The following is a 23,253-nucleotide window of genomic DNA, read 5'->3' on the forward strand; positions in this document are numbered from 1 at the left end:
TAATATCATCCAAACACCAGAGGAAATATGTTTTGAATGAATAGAGTTTATCTCTCCAGTAAAGACGCAGAGACTCATAGTCCAAGCAGGAGTGAAGCTGTGGATATCAGGACATTTTACAGTTGGTGCTGACTAGGCGACCGGAGATGTCAGAGTTGTTTATCTCTTCATCATCTCAAGAATCAATATTGACATTGGCTTTAAAATTCAGACAGACAGACAGATAGACAGAGATAGATATACAGATAGATAGACAGATATACAGATAGATAGACAGATAGACAGATAGACAGATAGATAGATAGATAGATAGATAGATAGATAGATAGATAATCTGATCACTGAGTGGATGATCGAATAAGGCAGAAAAGATCCGTTTCTCAAATTATCTAAATATCACCTCTCACTGAAGTTTCTTTGTCAGCTTTAAAATCTGTTTAACTGAAACTGTTGAAATGGAAATAAAACACAAACAAAAAAAAGCAAACAAAAAAGAAAAACAAAACAAAAATGTGAAACAGGATACATGTTCATTATGTTTAATTTTCAAATAACTGATGGCAAGATGAAAATATTTACATGTGAAAATATGTATGATCTGTACAAAGAAATATACATGCAAAGATAAAAAACATAAAAACAAAATAGCAAACATGTAATTTATGAAACGGGAAACAAACATGACAAAAAGTAAAAGACAAACAATGAAAGAACAAAAAAACCCTAAACTGAGGTATCCAGTCCAAGTTTCCTTGTCTCTACCGCTCTGTGTGCACACCTTTAAAATAAATATATATAAGTAACAGAGGACTGTGACTTCTGTTCCTGCTAGAGTCCATGTAAATGCGACACATCGAGCCACCGTATTGAATTCATGTGTGTCTCAAACCGTGGCTACCTTGCATTTTGTGCCTTCCAGGAAAGCAAACTAATCGAACTAAAAACCATTTGTTAGTCGCCGTTATTGTGGGTAGTTATTTTTTGTTTTGTCCCCCCCCCCCCCAAATGAAGAACAGAAATCTATGGAGGACAATATTTTGGCAACAAGTATCTGTACATAAAGTGAGAGCACCATTTAGTAAACGATGCGACACAATCTCCCATTCAGCATAAACGTCTTTGTGTTAGAGGGCACATGAGACTAAATGAAGTAAGTGTGTTCCTCCAACGTAGTGTTCTCAACTAGTGTAAACAATCATTTGACACGGTCATAGATTATCTAACTCAAGTGAACCATAATCACAATAAAACATTTTATTAAGTACTATAAAGCTAGAGCAACTTTGGTGTACCAATACTACAGAGGCATACAGTACAAAAAGTGTTCAATTAGTTTTTGATCAAACCATAGTGATTGTAGGTTGTGACCTCTGACGCGGGCTGGCCTGGGTGTCGTAACACTCAAAAGATCAAATAAACACAAACTACCAGCAGTGCTTGCAGTACCAAGTACATGCTTTTCTCTAGATTTATTACAGATACAACAGATGTCTTCATAAATAGTTGCATAAAATGTTAAAGCCGCAACATTGCACATGATAATCAAACATAACATACAATGAGTGCATTTACAGTAATTCGTCTTCCTCTGCCTTTCACATTCACTCCCATCCCATCGGCAGCCACCGCTGCCGCCAAAAGGCTCCGACAGTCCGTCGTCCTGCCGTCCGAGGGCAGGAGTCCTCTGTGAATGTGAGGGGGAAGAAGGCAGACGTCTATATACAAGGTAAGGCTTAAACATCTCATATCTGCGCAACACAAGTTTGTTCTAGGAAAAGCAAACGATGGATGTCTAGTGTTTCTTCTCGGATTGGACAGTGCAGCATTGTTACTCGCGACATGGTCATCATGGTATCTTAGATTAGGTACATTATGTAAGCGCAGCCATCAAAAAGCTCTGATCGCACGTATAAACGTCTCAGTGAAGTCAAGAAGCTCGGTCACTGTCTACGGAGTCCAAAGTAGCACAGCAACTTTTTCAACTGATGAGCATTTTGTTTGTTTTCTTTTTTTTTTTTTTTTTTTCTCGTGGAAACGTAGAGACGGTACTTTTCCTTTCTATACACTGTTTCTATAAGAAAGGGCTGCATCTCAAATGTCTTTGAGTGTAAAAGAGCAAAAACGCACAATGTCTGTGTCCCTCTCGAGCAGCAGCAGGAGGGAGGGAGGGCAGTTTGCTCTCAGCGCTATCACTAGCTTCGTTAGCATCACTTTCTCCTGAAAGCTCTGCGTCTGTGCAGTGGTGTCAAGGCTCGATCAACTGGCTCTTCTGATCAGCTTTAACTCTTGCAAAGGAAAATAAATTACTTCATAAAGTTTTTTTGTTTGTTTGTTTGTTTTTTTTATAGATTTTTGTTCACTTAACTACAAAATCTGTTGAGTTGAATCCAGCAAGCAGCAGTAGACAAGGGCATCCATTAATTTAGTTGTGGGTGAAAACTCAGTTCTCTAGGGCTCTGATTGGCTGAAGACCTCATCAGGTCTGTTTAACTGATAAAAGGACGACAGGACTTTAACAAATCAACATTCTGTGAAAGAGGATAAGATCAGCATTCATGGTTTCTCCTTCTTTACATCTAGACATTCACAAAGCTCAATTCCAAAGGAGCCTGCGGCCCCCGTGGACACCGAGCTGTCCTGTGTCCAGTCGTCCTCCTGTGGTCTGGTCAGACTGAGGAGGGGCTGTCGGGCTGGGAGCTGGTTTGGATTTTGTGTATCTCAAACTCGGGGCTGAAGGCGACTTTGGATGAAGCTCCTGACGCCTCCGATGGGCCGGGCGTCAGTCTGGTGTTTCCTCCTGTCTATGAAGGAGATGAGGCGGGACGTGTCCAGGCAGCCCTCGGCTCTGGCCCGGTCGTCGGCCAGACCGGCCTGCAGCCACGGCTCCTGCAGACAGAGCCCGGCCGGCGGCCTCCTGCCGGGGTCGGTCCTCAGGAGCAGGCAGACGAAGTCTCGGGCGGCCTGGCTGACGCCCTGGAAGTAATCCCTGGGGAAGCTGAAGTCCAGCCGGCAGATGTTAAGGCAGGTCTCCTCGGCACTCTCGTCAAGGAAGGGGGAGGCGCCGCTCAGCAGCACGTAGGTCACCACGCCCAGGCTCCACAGGTCAGAGGTCAGCGACACCGGCTCTCCGATGACCAACTCTGGGGAGGCAAACTCAGGACTGCCCAGCAGAGGGTGGACGTAGTGGGCACTGTTGAGCTGCACAGCGTCACCGAAGTCTGTGAGCTTGACTGTTGGCTGGCCGCTGGAGCTGTGAGCCACCAGCAGGTTCTCAGGCTGGAACAGGAGCAGAGACAAAGTCAAGTACCTCCACCACTCAGCGTACGTTTACCCAATCTATCCGTCAGGACCAGAATTTCACTGTGAGGAACCCTGTTTGTTTCAAACATGAAGCCTGAAACCTTGACTGTCAATATTAAATGGATAGTTCAACATTTTGGCAAATTTGCCGATTGCTATAATCCCTATAGTCTACTCCTAGGAGTAGGTTTGTTACCTTTAATTACTGGTGCATGCTGTTTTGAGACGCAAAAAGACGCGAGCTGCTCAGCGAACACAATGGAGGTGAATGGTACAGGTCCCCTGTCCCTCATCAAACTCATCAAATACACAATCCAACAACCCCAAAACACTCTGTTGGACAAATTGTGACCTGCACATTCACCACGCTATGAAATAATAATGTAACATTACAAGATGGAGTTGTTTTCGAGGCAAATGCTTGGCCGGAACTACATTCCAGACACAGCTGCTGGGCGGAGTGATTTCAAAAGAGCAAGTACTGTAGTTCTGAGTATTTGCTTCATGTGTCATAAAATTACATAATTATACATGATTATTTCATAGCGTGGTGAATGTGCACGTCACAACTTGTCCACCAGAGCGTTTTGGAGTTGGGTTAACAAACCTACCCCGATTACTATAGGGATTAATGCAATAGGTGAATTTGCCAAAATATTGAACTACCCCTTTAAATGAAAAACACTCACGTCTATAAATAAAAGTCCGAGCACATCTCAATGGGATGGATCTACATTTTGAGCTAACTGATTTTCTTACCAATACTAGATGGGAACATTGATATAGGAGACAATTTTATTAGCTTCTCTTAGCTTAGCATTACTGGAGGACTGGATGTCAGCTAGCCTGGCTCTCTGTGATGGAAAAAGAATCCACCTACAGCAAAATGAAACTCAATAATGAATGTGTTATGTTTCATTTGTCCAAAAAACTTAAGGTTTGAAAGTAGTGTCAGCTTTCTACTCCAGTTCTCAACAAGAGGGAAAAGTTCTCACTTTGACGTCCAGATGTGCGATCCTGCAGTTGTGCAGGTAGTGTAAAGCTTCTAAAACGTCTCGTAGGTAACAGGCCACTTTCTCCTCCGTCAGGTTCCCCCAGCTCACGACGTAGTCCAGCAGACGACCTTGGTCGACCCTGAAACACACAAGGACACAAGGTTGTTGCTTTATGGTGGCCCGTAAGGACAAAACACACAAGTTCACACAAAATTCGGGAAAACACATGCAACAAGAATTGCTACAGGGAGGGAGGGAGAGAGGCGCTCAATTTAGACTTTGTGTCCCTGCTCTGACTCTAGCGTAAGCGATAATGCCCGATGAGGTGTCCAATTATCAGGAATTAATGGACGACACAGAGGCCAGTGCACTTCTTACCGCTTCTGTGTTACAGACTCCAGTGGTCGTGATGCGCTGAAGAAAACTTGTTATGCTCTGAGTCTTTGTTGCCATGGTTACTAACTAGCGGTTGATCCAGCGTAATAATTCAGAACTAATCCGGCAATTTGACCAAAACATCTTTGTGGGTGTCCATTATCACTTTTTAACAGACACCCTGCAGCCAATCAGAATTGAGTATTCACCCAGACCATGGTATAATAAGTTCTGATATTTCTTAAGACAATAAAGTCACAATTAAGATACAGAATATATTCACTTCATTCATATAATGTCGGTTTGAAAATGAACTCAATCTGTGCCACTTTGTCTCGTGTCTTCTCATCGTCTGTACTCACATGTCCAGGACGAGGACGTAGCTGCTGGGGGTTTCGTACGTGTCGATCAGACTGACTATGTGAGGGTGCTGGAGCCTCTGGAGCAGGTTGAGTTCCTGAGTCACCCGGTCCCTCCTCATCAGCTTCTTGTTCACGTGTTTGACCGCCACCGTACGTTTGGTGCTCTGGTGATCGCAGCGCTTGACGACAGAGAAACGACCCCTGGTGAAGAGAAACGAGAGGATGGACACTTGGTGGTCACACGCTGGCTGTTGGTAACATCATTGCCGGTTGCTAACAGAAAGCTAATTTGTTGTAATGGTAAATAGATAGTGTGAGTGAGGTTACATTACCTTCCCAGTTCAACCACCTCAGTGTAGTGAGACTCGAAGTTGTCCTTCCAGCTCACTCTGATCCCGTCGGTGGACACGGCTGAGACAAAGAGCGCCACAAACACACACTTAATGTTCACACTCAGACCTCTGAGCTCATTTGATGTTGTATCTGTGTATCTTGTCTCTTACCCAGCACTCTGAGGCTAGCTGATGATGTTACACTGCCCAGCTCATTCGAGGCAATACAAGAGTAAACGCCGTCGTCCTCAGAGGCTACGCCCAGAATCCGCAGCGTCGCCTCACCCGTATCACTGGAACAAACACACATGTTTGCTTATCAACAGAGGTCACGTTTAAAGGGACAACGAGGAGTTTCTCCAGCGGCAGAACGAAAAATTCCGTGACAATAAAAAAGTCTCATATTAATGTGGACAAATCTACGCTACCCACACTTGTTAATGGCTCCATTTTCGATAAATATATCGTTTTGTCTCTATCGTTATTTTGTTATTATAATTAGTGGTGGAAATGCTGGGCGAGCCGACCAGTGTTTCCTTACTTTCGGTTTCGCGGACGCTGCCCGGTGGGTCATGGGAACAACGCCGCCGAATCGCCGTTTATGGTCGGAACAACGACGGTATCTGATCGTCTTCGAACCTCTGACTTTTATTCTTAATGAATGAAAACATTCTTGGCAAGACGTCCGTCTTGCGCCGGTCCAAGAATTTCACCGTGCGCGCGGAGGCTCATGGTAAATGTAGTGTGAAAACACTTTGCTTTCCAAAACTCCTCGTTGTCCCTTTAAATGTGTATTTTTTTCTACAATCTGATTATAATCATTCTGATCGGAAATTCCAAAATAAAATGAATTGACTCATTTAAAAGTTGAAGTTTCCAATTCACGTGTTTACATGACGCAGTTTCAATCGGATCGGCATTTATTCCTATTTTATTCCGTTGTTTCAATGTAAACATGGCTCGTGTCACACGCTAAAACCCCAAAGAATCTAAACCGTGTCTCTGATTTACTATCCAATACAAAAAGAGACCCATTCAGCGACAGACGGCGTCTTCTTACCTGTAGGCGATGCTGAAGTGTCCGTTGTTGCTGAGGTTGCTCTGGTTGGGTCCCCTCCAGGTGACAGCGGCCCGGGGTCGACCGCAGACCTTACACCTCAGGGTGACGCTTTCACCGCTGTCGCATGTCACATCACTCAGGGGTACGAGGAACTCTGGGGGAACTGGAGGAGAGGAAAAAGTCAGTGGTCAGGCTGTGAATTTCAAGCGGGGAGTTTTGCTTATTCCACAAAGGTTTGGACTTACCATCATAGATGTAGTTTGGATTTAGAAGCTGGAAAGAAAAAACAGCGTATGAGCAGAAGCACGACTTAATAGTGGGTCTAGGTTTTGCTCAGATGCACTGATGAACTCACCTTTACAGAAACTTTGTTGGCCAGGCCATCTCTGGACTTCCTGTAACCGTTTTCCAGCTTGGTCTCTTTCTTTGCCTCCTTCTCCTTCTTCTCAGACTTTTTGCGGATGCGCAGTGACGTGTGCCAGGATGAAGACTTCCTGCTGGGACGACAAACGGATTCAAGTCAAATCAAAAAAGTTGATTCAAACAAGCTCAAATGCACAAAAGAGACTGCAAACAGAGTGATTCCTTATCCGCAGAAAACGGTAAAAACTAATTCTCTTACTTGATGGATCCCTCGGGACAATCGGGGACGATGGCCGAGGTGTGTCCCAGCACAAATCCGGGGATCCAGCCCTCGGCGGCGGGGCCCTGCTCGGTAGCCGCTCTGAACACCAGGAACATGTTTTGTTGGTTGCTGGCCAAGATCTGGACCACCTCGCCCTGATTGACGCTGATCTCATCCTCCTTCACAGCCATGTAGTCCTGGGTCACCAACATGGTGGATACGCTACTGCTGCTGCTACTTTCACTCTGCGCCACAGGGAAGGAAGCACAAACATGGTGAGTTCAAATTCATCTGGTTCATCGCAGAGAAATGTAACAAGTTTTGAGACAATACTGTAGGTCTGATAACACCAAATATCTTTAAATCTAAACTGTGGGGATGAAATCTCCAGAGATACACGTGTGAACTAGTTTTGGACGAAGTGAAAAAAGAAGAAGAAAAACAAAGACACTCAAAACAGTCTTCGGAAAAGATTAGAGTGAAGCGCAAGAAAGACAACACACAGCGAGTCAATATTTTCCTCTTGAAAAAAGTAAACTGGATGAAGGAAGGCAGGAGGAGGATGAAGATTTCCATTTCACTCGTCTTTGCTCTGCAGCTCCAGGCAAAGACGAGAGGAGGAGCGTTAGCTTGAATGGGAGGATCTCGGTCAAGTGCGTTTGCAGGCGAGGCCACAAACGCTGGAGGTTAGTTGCAGAAAAAGTAGATTTGAGTGACACACCATGAAGACAGCGGGAGGTGAAGGACGGCCAGGAGGAAGTCAGGTGTTAGTAGAAGCTGTGTTAGAAGTAAGAAAATCGAGAAACAGCCTTGAAAAGTGAAATCATTTAAGGGCTGAACGAGGTCCACCACAGAGGTCTGGCACCTGAAAACATGTCGAGAAACGTTTGCTAGAGAGGATGGTGTTGAAGAGCAGTGAAGGTTGTCAGAGATGCGTAGTAGGGGACAGATTAGTAGCGCTGGCTGCAGCAGGACAGGAGACAACAGACAGACAGGACAGACCAGGCGTCCCTCTGCCTCCGTGTTAGTGGGCACTGCAGCGTAGTGGTCTTACCCCGTTACTCTGGGTGGACTGGATGGACTGCTCGCTGGCCGACGAGCACGTACTCATGCGGTCTGCCTCCTTGCTGTGCGTGGAGTGCCTGTGGGTTTGGCCGCCAGATCCAGAGCCGGTCTGGATCTGGTTCGCGTTCTGGCGAACCGGACTCTCGCCCGTCTCGAAGGTGAACGAGCCAGGCCGGCTGGCTGGAGAGCCCGGCATAGAGCTCCAGAATCCAGATCCTGACTTCTGGCCAGGGCTGGGAGGGGGAGGGGGGAGGATGTCTTTGCCAAAGCCGGGAGTGGCCACGGGGGAGGGGGCCACGGGGGGCACGGCTCCAGGCCGCGCTTTGGAATTGGGTGTGGAGGGCAGGGGCCCGACTGTGGCGCGGGGGATAGGGGCTACAGCGCTGGCAGGAGCGGGGGCCAGCGCTTGGTCCTCTGGGGTCTGGTTGGGGCGCTTGCCCTGCGGGCTACCCCCCGGGGGGAGCAGGGGAGGAGGGACGGGACGAGGGGTTGAACCTGGACCATAAGCGAGCAAAACTCACACCTCAGTCACAGCTTATACTTTTCCATAAAAAAACAAAAAACAAAAGAAACAAATTTCACAAATAAAGACGCAGAGGATCCGTACCTGACATCTTGCTGGGGCCGTCGGGGTCGGCCCCGGGGTGGTGGCGGAGGGGCTGGGGCAGCCGGGATGGCTGAGGAATTCTGGAGGGCCGACGAGAGCCGCCCTGGGGTCCCGGAGGGATGGAGCTGCCCTGGGAACTTCCGCCTCCGGCTCCTGGGGGCGTGCTGGACCCGCCGCTGCCTCCGCCCGGCGCTCCCACGCTGGGTGCACATGAGCCGCCGCTCGCCCCTACGTGGTTCCTCTGATACTCTATTGGTGAGGTCAGAGCTGTGATGAGGTGTAAAAGAGACGAGGGCCAACATGTAGCAAACAGTCCCTTCTGGAAAACATGTGTTCATGTGTGTGTGTGTGTGTGTGTGTGTGTGTGTTTGTGTGTCCATGTACCATTGAGGAAGTTGCGTTGGCTCTCGAGTATCTGGCTGATCTGAAGGGTCCAGACCTCACGCACCCCTGCGTGGGAGGAGTGAAGCACGAAGGACTCCACGGCGCTGTTGGTCGACCGAGAGGTGAGGATGAACTTGCAGGCGTCGCCCTCCACGTTCTCCTCCAGACCCAGACAGCTCACCTGCAGAGCACAAACACAACAGGAGCGATTTTACTGCAGTAACCAGTCAAGTGGTGTCATGTCTTTTATTTGATCTTCATCCATCATCAGTCTTTCCCCCAGTCCACCGAAGATAAGCACTCCTGACTACACCTTCAAAATAAAAGTACCAGAAAATTTAAAGAGGAACTATGCAAAGTTTTAATCTTAACTAAGCTACATTTTTATTTTAACTAAAAAGCTTTGGAGTAGACGGTTTTATAAATGACAGGGAGGATGGAGGCTCTCTGCCTTCCACCTAGTGTCTCTTGGCTGAAAAACAACCTTGCAAGATCAGAGCCTCCAACCCGGTGTCTCAGCCCTCGTCTCTGCGGCACTGTGACACAAACGCGCCACGTAACCCATAATCTCTTGTTTAGGACAGATAAGACTAAACAAATATACACATCATAAAACGTAAATGATAAATAACATTATCCACCGATCCATGGATTGCTTTCTCGCCGGCTTCGTTAAAAACAAATGCACATGGCCGGGAGGAGGGTTAGTTGCATAGTTCCCCTTTAAATCTAAAATGAAAAGTGTTTCTGACTATGAAATTACTCAACCAGGCAAGTTTATAAAACTTGTGTAAATGTATATCTGCATATGGTTTGTGAGTGCAGCTTTTGGCCATAAGGGCTTTTTCTTACTCAAAGCCTACAGTAACTTTCACCACCAGAGGGAGCAGCAGCTCTTCATCTCAGAGCTCGCTGTACTTCCTAGCACACACCCTGTTGCGTCATCATATATCAATTACCTTGATGCTGTTCTTGTAGAGAAAGCCAGGCAGGGAGAAGCCTTTCTTTTTGTCGAGGGGCTCGCTGAAGATGACCATCTGCTCGAAGAGGAAGACCCTCCTCTCCTTCATCCGGCCGAGCAGACTGCCCTCTGGATCGGACACCATGAACGTGTCCTGCAGCAAGAGGCGACCCTGAGCCACGATCTTCCCCTGGAGAGGGAGATGACCGAGATGGGAAGAAGCAGAGATCAGTTGTGGGAGAGAAAATGGGACAGTGTAACTCTAACGTAGACAAGACAGCGCTGCATTAGTGTAAAGAATCATTTTCTGTCACAATTTAATGAAATTTCTTACATCAAATCCCTGAAGCCGGCCAACATTCATCATGTCATTACACCTTTTTGGCACAATGCACATGACCTCCACTGCTTTCTGTAAGAGTCAGACAGGACCAGAGGGTTGATGGAGATCGTGAATGTGTTTTAATTCATTTCAACCAATAAAAACAAAGTGCTTTTACATTTCATTATCTTACCTCCAACTCCATAGTCTCCACTGCAGCCTTTTTAGAGTGTTTCAGAAAGTCCTACGACACAAGGAAAAACGTGTACTAAGAAAACACAACCTCGATATTTCAGTCTTTAAAATCAGTGCAGCTTTCGGATGGCAGACATGTATATTTATAGACAGCAGACGAGAACAAATTGTGTGATAATGTGGATGACAAGTGGAAGCGAGAGCAGCAGCTGCAGCTCTGGCACCCCCTGCTGTACTGTAACACACCAACCTTGAGCAGCAGCTGGTACTTCATGATCCTCTGGACCGGCTTGATGAGCAGGTCCGTGATCTGCAGCCTGTGTCCCAGCCGCTGCTTCAGGTCCTGCAAAGACAGAGGCTCCTTGAGACACTGATAACTACTGTAGACGGAGGTCTGTTGTGTCTGACGGGCAAACTCATAAAAAGGAACGGGCTCATACCTCAAAGTAGGTGTCAATGTACTCTGAGACGATGTGCTCTGATTTGGGCTTGTTTTGACAGTACACCACGTACATGTTCAGTCTCCGTTCCTGGAAATAGAGAGCACACGCAAATCACAGCACGAATGACGAAATGCAATAAAATCAGACGATGGACAGAGGCGTTCTGATGTGAGTGATCCTAGCATCAGAAATGCACCTGATACTGTTACAAAGGAAAGGAAATGGGATGGGAACATCTCTATTTGAGATTCACTGTGGACAACGAACCTGTTTGAGAAAGAGTGGTCCCAGTCTGTCCGGGTCTTCCAGACATTTCTCCAACTCCGCGAGGAAGAAGCTGAACGGGACAGGGAGAAGGAGAGAGAGGGAAGTGAGTGACTGTGACGGTGATACAGGAGGAGGCCGTGTATCATCTGGATCTGTGCTCCACATACTCTTTGTGCCAGTCGAAGATCTGGTGGATGTTGCCAAACACGATTTTGTCCTTCCCCTTCATATCATCAGGGACGCCCTCTTCCTTCATCCGGCACATGTAGCCCTTATATGATGGAGACATATTTATTTTTTATTTTTTTATTTCTTTATTGAACAGGGACAGCGCACATTGATCAACGTATCGGTTTCAACATCTATGGTATGTAAATGTGCCAGAGTTACCCAAAAATGCTCATTTTCATCTGTTGTCACTGGGGCAGGTTGGTAAAAGTTAATGCTCCATTAAAATGAAAATACTACTGCAACAATGAATACAATGGAATGCAGTTTAACATGTAAATGCATTACAGAAATGACAAATATATAAAAACTGTGTGTGTGTGGAGGCAGCGCCAAAGATTAGATGGTTTGACTACTCATGGTTACATATCTGATTTGCTTTAAACCATATCTTTAAAAGTTTAGTAATTGGTGATCTCTCTTAAATCAGTGGCTAAACTATTCCAGTAATGAGTGGCTCTAATTGAGAAGACTGTCTGTCCAAACTTGCTATGTCTGTATCGTACAGCATAATCTTCTCTGGTAGTTGCCCTTGTTGCCCTGCTGCTGTTATCTACAGTATCTATTTCTGCACAACAAACGGACTCAGTGGGGGAGGTGCAAGCCCATTTAAGATCTTAAAAACGAGGCAAGCATCTGCAAAGTGTTTGAAATGATCTAGATTAAAATAGGACTTTTCCACGACATGACAATGATGATAGCTGTTAGTCATTTTGTCAAGTGTTTGTACATTAATAATAATGTACAACATGGGGGCTACAAAGATCAGCAATTTAATACCAAAACTTTCAGTGACATTTGAAAATGCCACGTTGACATATTATAATATATTTTCAGAACTGTCAGCACAATAATGTACAGCTCATTAACCAGCCAATAAAACTTCTACCCACCTCCACCACCAGGCCGAGGTCTCTGACATAATCTCTCTCGGTCTCCACCAACTCCAGCAGAATGTAACTGCAGCAAAGAAAGACAGAAAAACCATGACCAATTTATAGATGTAAAATCTCTCAATGCATCGAGGTAGAGCACGTAGGAGGAGGCAGACGTACTGTCTCTTCTTGAGGATGTTGGTCCTGCGTTCGTCCATCTCTTCAATGGGGGAGGAGGAGGAGAGGAGGGAGTTGTCAGAGGGGTTGAAGGAGGGAGAGCTGCTGTCTCCCTGCTCTACCGACAGAGAGCTGGGTCTGTCCTCCAGAGCCTGCAGCAGGACGGAAAGGTTCAATTAAGTGAGCGCAACTGGGTAGGATAGCGGCGACAAGCTTCTGTGGCATTCGCACAAACTGCAAGTACAACTAATGAACTGATGAACTGAGACGTGATCTCGTCCTCCTCTGTCATCCTACCATCTTGCTTTTGACCAGCTCCTCGATGGCGCTCACCAGCTCGGCGGCACTGGGCGTTTCCGAACTGGACGGACGGACCGACAGACGCGAGGAGGTCTGGGACAGAGACGGAGAGATGAGAGGAGGGACAGAGAACGAGTGTAAGAACCTGACAGTCCATGCAGCACCACAACCGTTCCTGCTAACGCTAAGTCTGCTCTCTGTGTCAATACAACTGTTCCTACAGGGGAAACATTGGCAATTAAAGTAGAGTTAGAACTCATACAACTTTTTACTTTATTTATAAAATGACACAGCTCATTTTTCCTACAACTTCTTCATCTCAAAGATATAGAATTATTCTAATGATCTGTTTTATGGGAAAATCTGATTGAAACCATGAATGTGAACCTATGTTTAAGTTTAGTCCAGAGATGAAAAGCAAAAGAAATGACTTCATATTATTTTATGGTTAAAGGACATGCTGAAGTTGATTCCAGGATTAGCTTCTGTTAGTGGTGTCTTGATTAGTTTTATTCTAACTCAATGAGTTACTTCAGTCACTTGCACGAGTGATGAGTAAGTGATAATGTTTGTTAAATGTTCAATGCTGTAATCTGAAGAGAAATCCAAATGGTTGCTTCCACTAGCGAACCGCCCCCCCCCCTGTGCTGGGGGGTTTATGGGTAAAGGCTTAAATAAAGTGCAAGAAAAACTTCATGAAGTTTAAGAAACTGTCAGTGAGAAGGTAAAAACATGAGGCTGAAAGTCGGGTGAACGAGATGAAGTTGAAGAAGTGAAATGTCAGAGAGTAGTGATGGGGAGAAGGTCAGGAAAAAAAAAAGGTGATATTTGAATGGCAGATGTGTCCGTTGTTTTCTCAGGTGGTGATGGACAGCCTCTGAAATAAAGAAAGGATGCTAACAGAGCGAGAATGAAAGAGGTATATGTATGTATATGTATGTATGTAGATATAGTTCAGGAGACTCTCACCCTTGCTGTGCTGTGCTTCAAGACTTTCCCCAATTAGGTTTTCTGGGTGAGGCTGTGTGCCCTTCTGGCCTCGCCAGCGTTTAGAAGATGCCAATTACTCGCATGGGTAATGAGGTTAAACGCACAGAGGGTAAAAGGGAGATGAGGACGAGTGGGCGGGGCGGGTGAGGGAGGGGGTAGTGACGGGGTTTGGGGATGATGGGGAACAGGAGGGCTTTTGAATTTTCACCTCAGCATGGGGTCGTATTTAGATTATTATCCGGGGGCGGGGTGGGGGGGGAGCTGCCTGCTCAGCTGCGATTCTTACCAACTCTCGTCTTTGTCTTTATGTCGACTATTTCTTTTCAAACCTCACTTACCAACCTCCTTCCATCCTATGAACGATAAACATGCAGGAAAGAAAAAAGAAAAAAGCTGCGGTCCTGTGTTTCTCTAAGCCAGGCGTCACAAAAACGTACATAGATTTTATAGATGTTCACAGAACTTGATAGCATCGAAACAGTCTGATCTGTGCTGACACTGGCAGAAAAAAAAACAACAACCCTCCATCTTATCTACAGTTTCCCTTCATGCCCTTGCTCATCTGCCAGGCAGGTCTCCACTACCGGCAGCACGTAGAAGGCAGAGGGCAGAAAGTCCAAGTCAAAACAAGTGAAACTAAAAATAGATGGAAGGAAAAAAAAATCTGCACTTAAGAAATGCAGGAATGTTTTAAGAGTTGAGAAAATACAAAAGTTAAGAAGAGTGACTTTAAGGGGACAGAGAGGGGTGTATTTTTTAAAAAGAAGGAAATTAAGTCTAAAAAAGCTGCTAGTTTCATTTCCTTCTAATCTTGAAACTGTGTAGTAACCAAAGAAGAACAAAAAAGGCTTCAGTAAGTAGCATTTAAAGCTGAAGAGTAGGGGGGAAAAAAGAGAGAACTGAAGAATTGACTGAGGGAAGAGACAGAGGGGGGAGAGTGGGGCATTTCAAATGGAGAGGTATGGAAACTGAGACAAAGCAAAGACAGGACATAAATCAAGGTAATGCTACAGCATGGCAAACAGCAAACGATACAACCAGGAAACAAAACAAAAGAGAAACAGAAATTAGTGTCAGAGGCGTCTCCGTTTAAGTCGAGAAGGAGACTTGGACCTGCCTGAAACTTTTCATTGCTTTCTGCTTTAGGGGAGAGAGGGGAGAATATGATGCAACATGCCAAGATAAAAAATGTTATGCATAACAGAAACTTAAGAGTCACTTAAAAACCCCTTTTTTTTTGGGAGGGGAAGTGAGAGGATACGACTTGAAATGAGCGAAAATGTAATCTTCATAACAGCAGTGAGAGGAGAGAACCAGTCTAAGTGCTGGATTTAATTTCAGGATTCTGCTTTTAAAAGTTAATCAACATCTAAAAGTTTCAACGTTACATAAGCAATCTGATGACAAACAGGAAGAGTCGGTGAAAGATTCTCTCAGATTAAAACTACGATTAAAAAACTGTTCAGTCATAATTTTTTTCCCCCCCTCTGACTCCTCTGTCATCATCTTTGCCCATCTGTCCACCTCCGCCCCTTTTCTCTGACCCCTCTCCTCTGTCCCCGCGCTAACCGTCTCCCTGTCCTCACCTTGTCATCCTGCGAGTCAGGCTGCAGCAGGCTGTGCTGCTGGATGGCCATAGGTGGAGGCAGCGGCACTGAGTCAGCACCCTCCTCGCCCTCCTCCTCCCCGCAGCTCTGCATGCCCGAGGAACTGGACTTGGACAACGTGCCGCTGGACAGGCCTTCGTTACGAACCCTCTGCAGCACACGGGGACAGAAAAGTACATCATTACTCAGTGCTTTGCAAAAAAAATGCGCGAGAAGCCCTCAGTGAGCAGAGGTCGCGTCCACCCACCTCCTCCACGGTCTCGTCCTGTGGCGTGGCGGCGCTGTCGTCCGAGTCCTTCTGGGAGCCAATTGTCATTTCCCCACTCTTCCTCATCTCGCGGCTCTTCTTGTGCTTGTGAGCCAGCTTCTTCACGTGGCCGTCCGCCTTGCCGCTGCTTAGCCGACGCACCGGGCTGGTGAGCCACTTCCGCAGAGTGTTGCCTGGGACAGAAACACAGCACACTCAGTTTGCTGCAGTATGGAGGGTTAGATTAAAACCACTCAGCACAGTGAGAGTTGAAGGTAATTCTACCTACACTCCTTTTAACTGGAAGATTTCAGTCACATTTTGACAACTGACATGGTTGTTAAGGCCTTATTTGAGGGTTACAATTGAAAAGTTTTTTTTCCAATCAATTTTTGATGTGTAGCTTAATTTAGGATTCTATGTAGGATAGGCAAAAATTCGTATTTTTGTCAATGTATGTTTCTATGGTATGTGTGATGATGACTGACTGAATAAATACATTTACTATACTACATACGTCTCCATCATGGTAAAGCCAGAGTAGACTTCAATCATTGCACTCAGCCTTAATGGGAGCTTTATATGTTCTGCTAAAAGGGTTAGGGTTAGAGTTAGTACCATTATACTGTACAACTTTAATATTACCCCAAATCACAGCAACTTACTTTAAAAAAATCAGATAATTTAGTGATAAAACTGATGCTGAGACAGAAGAGAGAATATGGCTCGGGCATCATACCTGGTCGTTTTGGTCCTGGTGATGTGTGGGAGCCAATCCCGTGACCAGGCTGCAGTGTGGCGGACGACCCCGGCATGATGGAGTCATTGCTGCACACTGACAGAGTGTCTGCGGTATACATAGCTGTTGTTACATTTTTTCCCCCCATGTGATGCAAATATCCACAAAGTATCAAAATGATTTATCATCCACCAGGATATGAAAACTCTTTAAATGCAGAGCACACGCTCCCTCCTCCCTCCCTCACAGCACTGACCTTTGTGGTTGAAGATGCCCTCCATCTCCATGGAGGACCGGGAATGTGCGATACAGAGCATGGAGCAGGGCACCAGGCCCTCCTGGGCTGGTGAGCGGTCTGTGGTTCGGACCAGGCACCAGTCTGGCTTGTCGTGACAGCGCTCCAGAACCTCCACCGTCTGGCCGCGCCGCACCGTCAGCTCATTGCTGTTGCTGGCCATGAAGTCATGAATCACCACAGTCAGCTCACAGCCACCAGAGAGCTGAGAGGAGGGGAGGGAGGGGAGGGGGCACAAGAGATAATCAGGCGTTAGCTCTGGTGATGCACAACAACAGGAGACATGCCCAGCTCGCAGTGTCATCAGTGTACATGCATTCTCACCTTGTCGCTGTCCAGTGTGTTTTGAGAGGTACGGGATGCCAGAGAGATGGTGTCTGGCTGGCTGCTGCCTTCACCCTGGCTGTCCAGGTCCTCTCCATCCCTGACAAACACACACACCATCAGTTCAGCGGTGAAGTATTTGTGTAAACGAACATCTACTCTCTGCTCCCTTAGTAAATCTGAAGTCTGCGCCGGTGGTGTGTGTTTACCTTCGTCCCTTGTGGTGCTTGGCTGTAGTTGCTTTTGGAATATGAATGGGCTCCTTGAGCGCTCCTCTCAGGTGGATGGTGCGCTCCTGGATCACCTCCCTGATGTGTTTGATCCAGTCCTGCTTATTCTCGATGCTTGATGCCTGACAACAGTCGATAATGGAGGGAGGGGGGTTTAACGAGCCAAGAGTTCCAGTTGTCGGGAAATTTAACACCTTTGGAAATTTTGTTTCACACTGTGTGGTTCACACAAGTCTGAATTTAACTCTCATCACCTCAAGTCATTTGACAGAGTTTGAGTCAGAGCAGTGGTTCCCAACCCGCTCTGAGTCAGCTGCTCCTCCACAGCCCGCGCACATTTACTCAAGAGCCTCTTCATCATTTGTAGCCTACTGGGGAACTTGACGTTGTTACATACATACATTAGTATAAAAGTGAATATTTAGTCAGAATAATGTTTTATAGAACTTGTTGTTTAAAACATTTGTATTTCGTGCTGTTAGCACCCAGCAGAAGCTGCCAGGACTCATTTATCCATAACTCATAGTCAGTGTTAACCGCTAGGCTACCTTTAGCTGTTTGTCACTTTTAGCCATTGATATCATCCATTTCCCACATAGCTAACTAAAAAACATTTTTTTTTTAAGTGTTTAAAACTAACTGTTTTATCACTTTATCACAAATTTGTAATCATTAAAAAAGTTTTCTTTATTAGCATCTTTAGCTAACTACTCCAAGCAAGTTATTTCAAGCTAGTAATTTTTAGCTGCTTTAACCAGGTTTCATCTAAGCTTATAGTAATTACTAAACAGAGTCCACGTGTCACAAAAGAGGAGATATTTGTGAATTAAAGAAATCATTAAAATAGTCGTTTAAATTTCTGTTTTTTTTTTCCCCCCAAATGAGCTGTGCAACTACAAAATGTTTCCTACTGTTTTTTTTGGCATCTGCATAAAGGTTCCTCCTTGGTTGGGAATCACTGCCCTTATTTATTTTTATTTTTTTTTTTATCTTTTTACCACCTGTAAGCACCATGTACTCCCCCCACATCCCCACTCAGCTATGGTGGCATTGGGTTAAAGTGGATTCATGGATCATAACTGCCCCTAAGTGTTCAATACGCTCATTGTTCATGAAGAGCGAGGCTAAGAGGTGCTAAGAGTTTGTGTTTCAGACTTGTGAGAAGTGGCTGAGGGCTGTGTTATGGGATAGTTTGTACTCACCATTGCTCCATGTTTGGATCCCTGACTTAGCTTTGAATTTGAAATATAAAATAGAGAATTTCACTGGTTTGGTTTTAGAAGATATTTACATGACATTTCTTATGCTGACAAAATGGTTTGACATGATAGAAACGCACAACACTCATAGTCTGTGTTCTGATGGCCAATTAAATATGTAGCAGGTTGTAATGGACAGTGAGCATGTGTGTGTATGTGTATGTATGGATGTGAACATATGTAGTTAGTAATGAAACACATTCGATTTAAATATGCACATACAACATGACTGATTCTAAGAGGTTAGTGTGTACGCTCAAAATTGAATGTGGAGATTTTAGCTTCATGCTGTCCCAACGGCTGACACACAAACTTTAATCCATCTGTGACATTGTTCAACAGGAAAACGCACAAAAGGAAGTTTGAAAAGAGGGGACAGAAAGACCCACTCACTGAAAAGATGTATCAATGTTCGAATCATTAAAAGCTTTGTTTTGCAGTAGAGAAAGATGGCTACTCGTCACTTTGGTAAAGTGGCAGAGAGCCAGGATGAGGCAAGTGTGGGCGTTCAGGAGTTGAATCGGTGTCAGCAGCGTTGGTGGAAGCATGTCAGCCCACAGAAAGAAATTAGAGATACAAACATCCACAGAAAACACAGCCCCAGATATACAGATGTGTCTGTGTTTGTTCACAGATGGAACGAAGCAGAATGTAACCAGAGGACAGAGGCTGGCAGAGACAGGCGGACAGCGGACAAGAGAGAGAAGAAAGAAACCGAGGAGACAGAGGAGCGTGTGACTACAGAAAGCTTCCTGGCCACCGTGAAGCTGCTCATGCAATTAAACAAGACGTCAAGAGAGAACAAAGAAAGCTGAGAGTGTAAGACGAGAGGCAGGAGAGGGGCGAATGAGAAGAAAGGCGAGAAAAAATAAGGCTTGAACCGATACGAAGGGTTTCCAACACATTCAGTCAGCACTGGCCTTTTCCAACTTAGTAATTTGGATGTTTGTTTATTACAGATTTATCTAAAAAACACATTATTTTTAGTGTGAACTGTTTTTATCCTTTGGAAACCCGGATCGGTCAAACCTTTAAATGACATTTGCAAAGGACTCGAAGAGAGAGGACGCGTTTTACCTTGAGGACAATCTTGTTGTCGGACGTCGGGGTGCGCCCCACCCACAGAGCAAATTTACAGGGGTCTCCTTCGACGTGCTCTGTCACGCCCAACTCTGATGTCTGGAAAGAGAGACAGAGATGATGAAAAATATGAGAGGATGTCAACCATGGATCTATTATAATACGTCCATGATGTCAACACACTCATTAAATAATGTGCATTCTTGAGACGACGGAGACTTGAGACTGTCTCAAGTGTCAAATCAAAATATGCAGAGAAACAATAAAAATGCAAATCATCTCGTCTGCTAATCAAACAATTCAAGAACTAATTTAAACAAAGACAAACTCCATTACATTCATTTCATCATCATCTACTTACAAAGAGTTTGCTCTTATAGATGTATTTGCTCCGGCCGTTTGAGTCCTTGACCTCCTTGCTGAAGACGAGAGACATCTCAAAGAGGAAGAGGTGGCGCTCTCGACCCTTACGGATCAGAGTCTTTGGATCCCAGACCTGGAATGACTCCTGGAGGATGAGCTCGCCCTGGGATTCAATGTTTTCATCAAAACCTGGAGGAAGGAAGGGGGGGTATTAGTGTGAGAATTAAAAAAGAAAAGAAAAACACAACCCAAAAAGATCATAGAAACAAAGAGTATATTGTGTGTTCGTCACCTTCCAGCATAGAGAGGTGCATGGCGTCGTTGGCTTTCTTAGGAACACTGAGCATCACCTCAAGGCCGTCCTTGATCTCTCCTTTACCTTCTTCACAGCAAGTCAGCAGCTCCTAAACACACACACACACACACAGAAACCATGACAACAGGAACCATGACGACGGCAGCTGCGGCGGCAGTGTGGCAGGTGCGCTGGGCTACCTTGAGCAGGAGCTGATACTTGGTGATTCTCTGCACGGGCTTGATCAGGTAGGAGGAGATGGAGTTGGCCAGTCGGTGCCTCTGCTGAATTTCCTGTGAACACACACACACACACACACACACACACACACACACACACACACACACACACACACACACACACACACACACACACACAGACGATGATGCGGTCGGACACATCCAACAACGATAAATCCGGTTTCTCTTTAAATGGCCGCAGTGGATGGATACTTACATCAAAGTAGTTCCCAGCATGCTCCAGGATGAGCTGGGTGGAGTCGGGTTTGTTTTTACAGTAATTCACATACATCTGGAATTTATCAGCCTGGAGGAAGAGGAGGAAACGGTTTAATGTGACTGTAGTTTGAAAGATGATGAAAGCTGACAATGATCCAGAGATTAAGCACGTGTTATTATGAGCTTTATATACTAATATCTTAACCAATTCCAGAAACATTAAGGATTTATGTATCCAACGATTGCTGACAGCGCACGAGGACATGCGACACATACCCATGTAACAAAACAATGGCCGACGTCCTCTGGTAGCTGCTCGTATTTCTCCAACTCTTTAAGAAAGATGCTGACAAAACAAGGAGAGAGAGAGTGAAATACAGGAAACAGCAAGAGCTTTGTTCAATAAGAAGTCTAAGATAAAATAAAAAACAAGTTTGATCTGTTTCTGATTTAGACGTTGCTTGAACTTTTGCACATTTTGCTTCAGAGTTTCAGAAATGTGTTTCTCACTTATGGTGGAATTCATAGAGGTCCTGCATGTTTCCAAAGATGATGTGCTCCTTGTTGATGATCCCTGGAGGAATCTCCTCCACTCCGCTGGTCATCTCCCACAGGTAGGTCTGCACAGAGACGAGAGGACCACAGGATTAAAAACAACAATCCAACAAACTCATGCTCATGAAGGATTGAACAGCGGCGGGTTCTGCGAGGCTGAACTCACGTCCATGCACTCCCTCAGGTCTCGCACGTAGGCCTTTTCTGTCTGAATCAGCTCTGCCATGATGAACCTACACACAAAAAACACACACACATGCACAATATTAGCAGTTGTCATACTGTCCTCACCCGCACAAGAGATAAATCACCGTGGCGACAGCTCCCTTTCAGCCCCGTCTCCTCCATCCATTTACGCTAATGAATAATGAAAGAGTTACAGGCCATAAAACTTGCTCGTGAAGCATCGAGCAGCCGTGAATGAAGGAAATCACGCTGGTGATTTGTGCTGCTCGTATAAAAACGGCGCTGTCCTTCTCCTGTACGCTACACGTAGATCCATTTGTTCCACGACTGTTGTGTCTGCCGGTTCTTGCGCTGACACAGCAGGGGGGAAGAGGGCGTGGAGGAAGTTTTAAATCACACAAATCCATTATGTTTGTACGTTTACACTGAACGCACTCAAGTCTCTTATTCACAGCCACTTAAGGCTAGTCAGAATGTGGGGGGTTTCGCTGTCGACAAGGACACTGACGAGCACGATGGATGAACCTGAAGCGTTTTAGTAAAGCGCTCGGCTGCTTTGTATTTTTTGGGCGCGGAGCCAGTCGTTTAATTTCTCGTGCTTTGGGGCAATAAAACATTTCCAGCAGGAGCTTAAACGCTGTGAAAATGCTGGCTGGCTGCTATTTGTTTAATCTGTAGGCGGAGCACGTTCTGCTCGCATATGCAGCTTTTTTTTTCGATTTTATTGGGGACAACCTTTTTTAATCTGCTAAATTATTCTGAAGCAGCGATATAACTGAAGTAAAAGCCCCCCCCCCGTCTGATATATGTAGCTGTGACAAACAGACATACTCCTTTCTGCGCGCCGACTTGCGTTTCTCCTCGTTCAGCTCGTGGGCGGCGTCCCTCAGCTTGACCTCTGACCCCGGAGCCGTGGCTGGGATGATGTCCAGCTGGAGATCTTTACTCTGACACACAGACGGAGACAAAGCGGGAAAAAAAGAAAGAAAAAAAAAAAAAAGATTGAGTGATTTCAAGAGATGCGAGAGAAACGTGAACGTGTGATCTGGCCAACACGCGCGGCCGCTTACTGCCTTGTTGGAGTCCGAGGAGATGCCCAGGGCTTTCTCCAGGCTGCAGCGGTACTTGTCCATGCGCAGGGAGAAGTCTCTGTAGCGTTTGTCCACGGCCGTCACCCACTTCTTGATCTCGCCGGCGTGGCTGTGGCCTTTCTCGCAGAAGCCGTCGGCCAGCTGGATCAGCAGCTTCACGCGCTCCTTGGTTTGCTGAAAGGACCGGAGAAAGCGGTGAACTCACGCACACATGTACACACAACAACAGACGAACACACTCGTCTCCTAGGTCACTTGGCCTTTCTGAGGTTGATGTGCTGTTCAACGTTACTCTTCTTTACTCGTTACTTCTTTTACTTCCTGTTTGTGTTCTTGTAGAACAGATGTGTTGTATCATAAAATGTTTCGGTTTTTCACCTCCAATATTATAATTTTTCTTCATCCATATGTCTGTAAGCTTTGGCTTCAGGACCGATGCCGTGGGACTTATGTCGACAAATTATGTTGATATTGATATTTTTAAAGTTCCAAAGCTGCATCTTTGTTCTGTAGGAAAAAACTTGGTCTATGGATGATCTGGTGAAAGGACAAATGGACTATGGACATTTATTTGTGTGGACATTTGTGTTTTTTGACTGTGACAGACCACATCTAAAACAAAAATTAAAAAAAAAAAATTGGGATTATTTATTTATTTTAT

The 23,253-nt window shown here is 45.5% G+C and overlaps 1 protein-coding gene across 3 annotated transcripts in view; it reads right to left on the minus strand.

The window, feature by feature from the left end:
• Nucleotides 1-529: 529 nt before the first annotated feature.
• The window catches only part of LOC310993740 (triple functional domain protein), an 89,110-nt gene continuing 66,386 nt past the window's right edge, over nucleotides 530-23,253 (minus strand). Inside the window, exons 25-63 of one of the 3 annotated variants that reach the window (XM_083982189.1) lie at nucleotides 22,572-22,766; nucleotides 22,333-22,448; nucleotides 21,482-21,548; nucleotides 21,271-21,380; nucleotides 21,037-21,106; nucleotides 20,759-20,848; nucleotides 20,503-20,595; nucleotides 20,300-20,411; nucleotides 20,006-20,196; nucleotides 19,642-19,743; nucleotides 18,508-18,537; nucleotides 17,285-17,427; nucleotides 17,076-17,175; nucleotides 16,713-16,956; nucleotides 16,457-16,564; nucleotides 15,718-15,911; nucleotides 15,450-15,620; nucleotides 12,871-12,966; nucleotides 12,577-12,725; nucleotides 12,415-12,481; nucleotides 11,461-11,564; nucleotides 11,294-11,363; nucleotides 11,024-11,113; nucleotides 10,834-10,926; nucleotides 10,582-10,632; nucleotides 10,401-10,478; nucleotides 10,065-10,256; nucleotides 9,106-9,286; nucleotides 8,722-8,970; nucleotides 8,104-8,609; nucleotides 7,047-7,294; nucleotides 6,780-6,921; nucleotides 6,670-6,697; nucleotides 6,425-6,587; nucleotides 5,536-5,657; nucleotides 5,365-5,443; nucleotides 5,033-5,233; nucleotides 4,296-4,434; nucleotides 530-3,276 (exon numbers count right to left, since the gene is read on the minus strand). In XM_083982189.1, the coding sequence (XP_083838315.1) occupies nucleotides 2,719-3,276; nucleotides 4,296-4,434; nucleotides 5,033-5,233; nucleotides 5,365-5,443; nucleotides 5,536-5,657; nucleotides 6,425-6,587; nucleotides 6,670-6,697; nucleotides 6,780-6,921; nucleotides 7,047-7,294; nucleotides 8,104-8,609; nucleotides 8,722-8,970; nucleotides 9,106-9,286; nucleotides 10,065-10,256; nucleotides 10,401-10,478; nucleotides 10,582-10,632; nucleotides 10,834-10,926; nucleotides 11,024-11,113; nucleotides 11,294-11,363; nucleotides 11,461-11,564; nucleotides 12,415-12,481; nucleotides 12,577-12,725; nucleotides 12,871-12,966; nucleotides 15,450-15,620; nucleotides 15,718-15,911; nucleotides 16,457-16,564; nucleotides 16,713-16,956; nucleotides 17,076-17,175; nucleotides 17,285-17,427; nucleotides 18,508-18,537; nucleotides 19,642-19,743; nucleotides 20,006-20,196; nucleotides 20,300-20,411; nucleotides 20,503-20,595; nucleotides 20,759-20,848; nucleotides 21,037-21,106; nucleotides 21,271-21,380; nucleotides 21,482-21,548; nucleotides 22,333-22,448; nucleotides 22,572-22,766 (5,742 nt within the window). In that variant the 3' untranslated portion in view covers nucleotides 530-2,718. Of the gene's footprint in view, nucleotides 3,277-4,295; nucleotides 4,435-5,032; nucleotides 5,234-5,364; nucleotides 5,444-5,535; nucleotides 5,658-6,424; nucleotides 6,588-6,669; nucleotides 6,698-6,779; nucleotides 6,922-7,046; nucleotides 7,295-8,103; nucleotides 8,610-8,721; nucleotides 8,989-9,105; nucleotides 9,287-10,064; nucleotides 10,257-10,400; nucleotides 10,479-10,581; nucleotides 10,633-10,833; nucleotides 10,927-11,023; nucleotides 11,114-11,293; nucleotides 11,364-11,460; nucleotides 11,565-12,414; nucleotides 12,482-12,576; nucleotides 12,726-12,870; nucleotides 12,967-15,449; nucleotides 15,621-15,717; nucleotides 15,912-16,456; nucleotides 16,565-16,712; nucleotides 16,957-17,075; nucleotides 17,176-17,284; nucleotides 17,428-18,507; nucleotides 18,538-19,641; nucleotides 19,744-20,005; nucleotides 20,197-20,299; nucleotides 20,412-20,502; nucleotides 20,596-20,758; nucleotides 20,849-21,036; nucleotides 21,107-21,270; nucleotides 21,381-21,481; nucleotides 21,549-22,332; nucleotides 22,449-22,571; nucleotides 22,767-23,253 lie in introns of all 3 variants that reach the window. The other 2 variants (XM_083982190.1, XM_083982188.1) reach the window with 2 other exon arrangements.

This window comes from Trachurus trachurus (genome assembly GCF_905171665.1).
Source record: "Trachurus trachurus genome assembly, chromosome: 11".
NCBI lineage: Eukaryota > Metazoa > Chordata > Actinopteri > Carangiformes > Carangidae > Trachurus > Trachurus trachurus.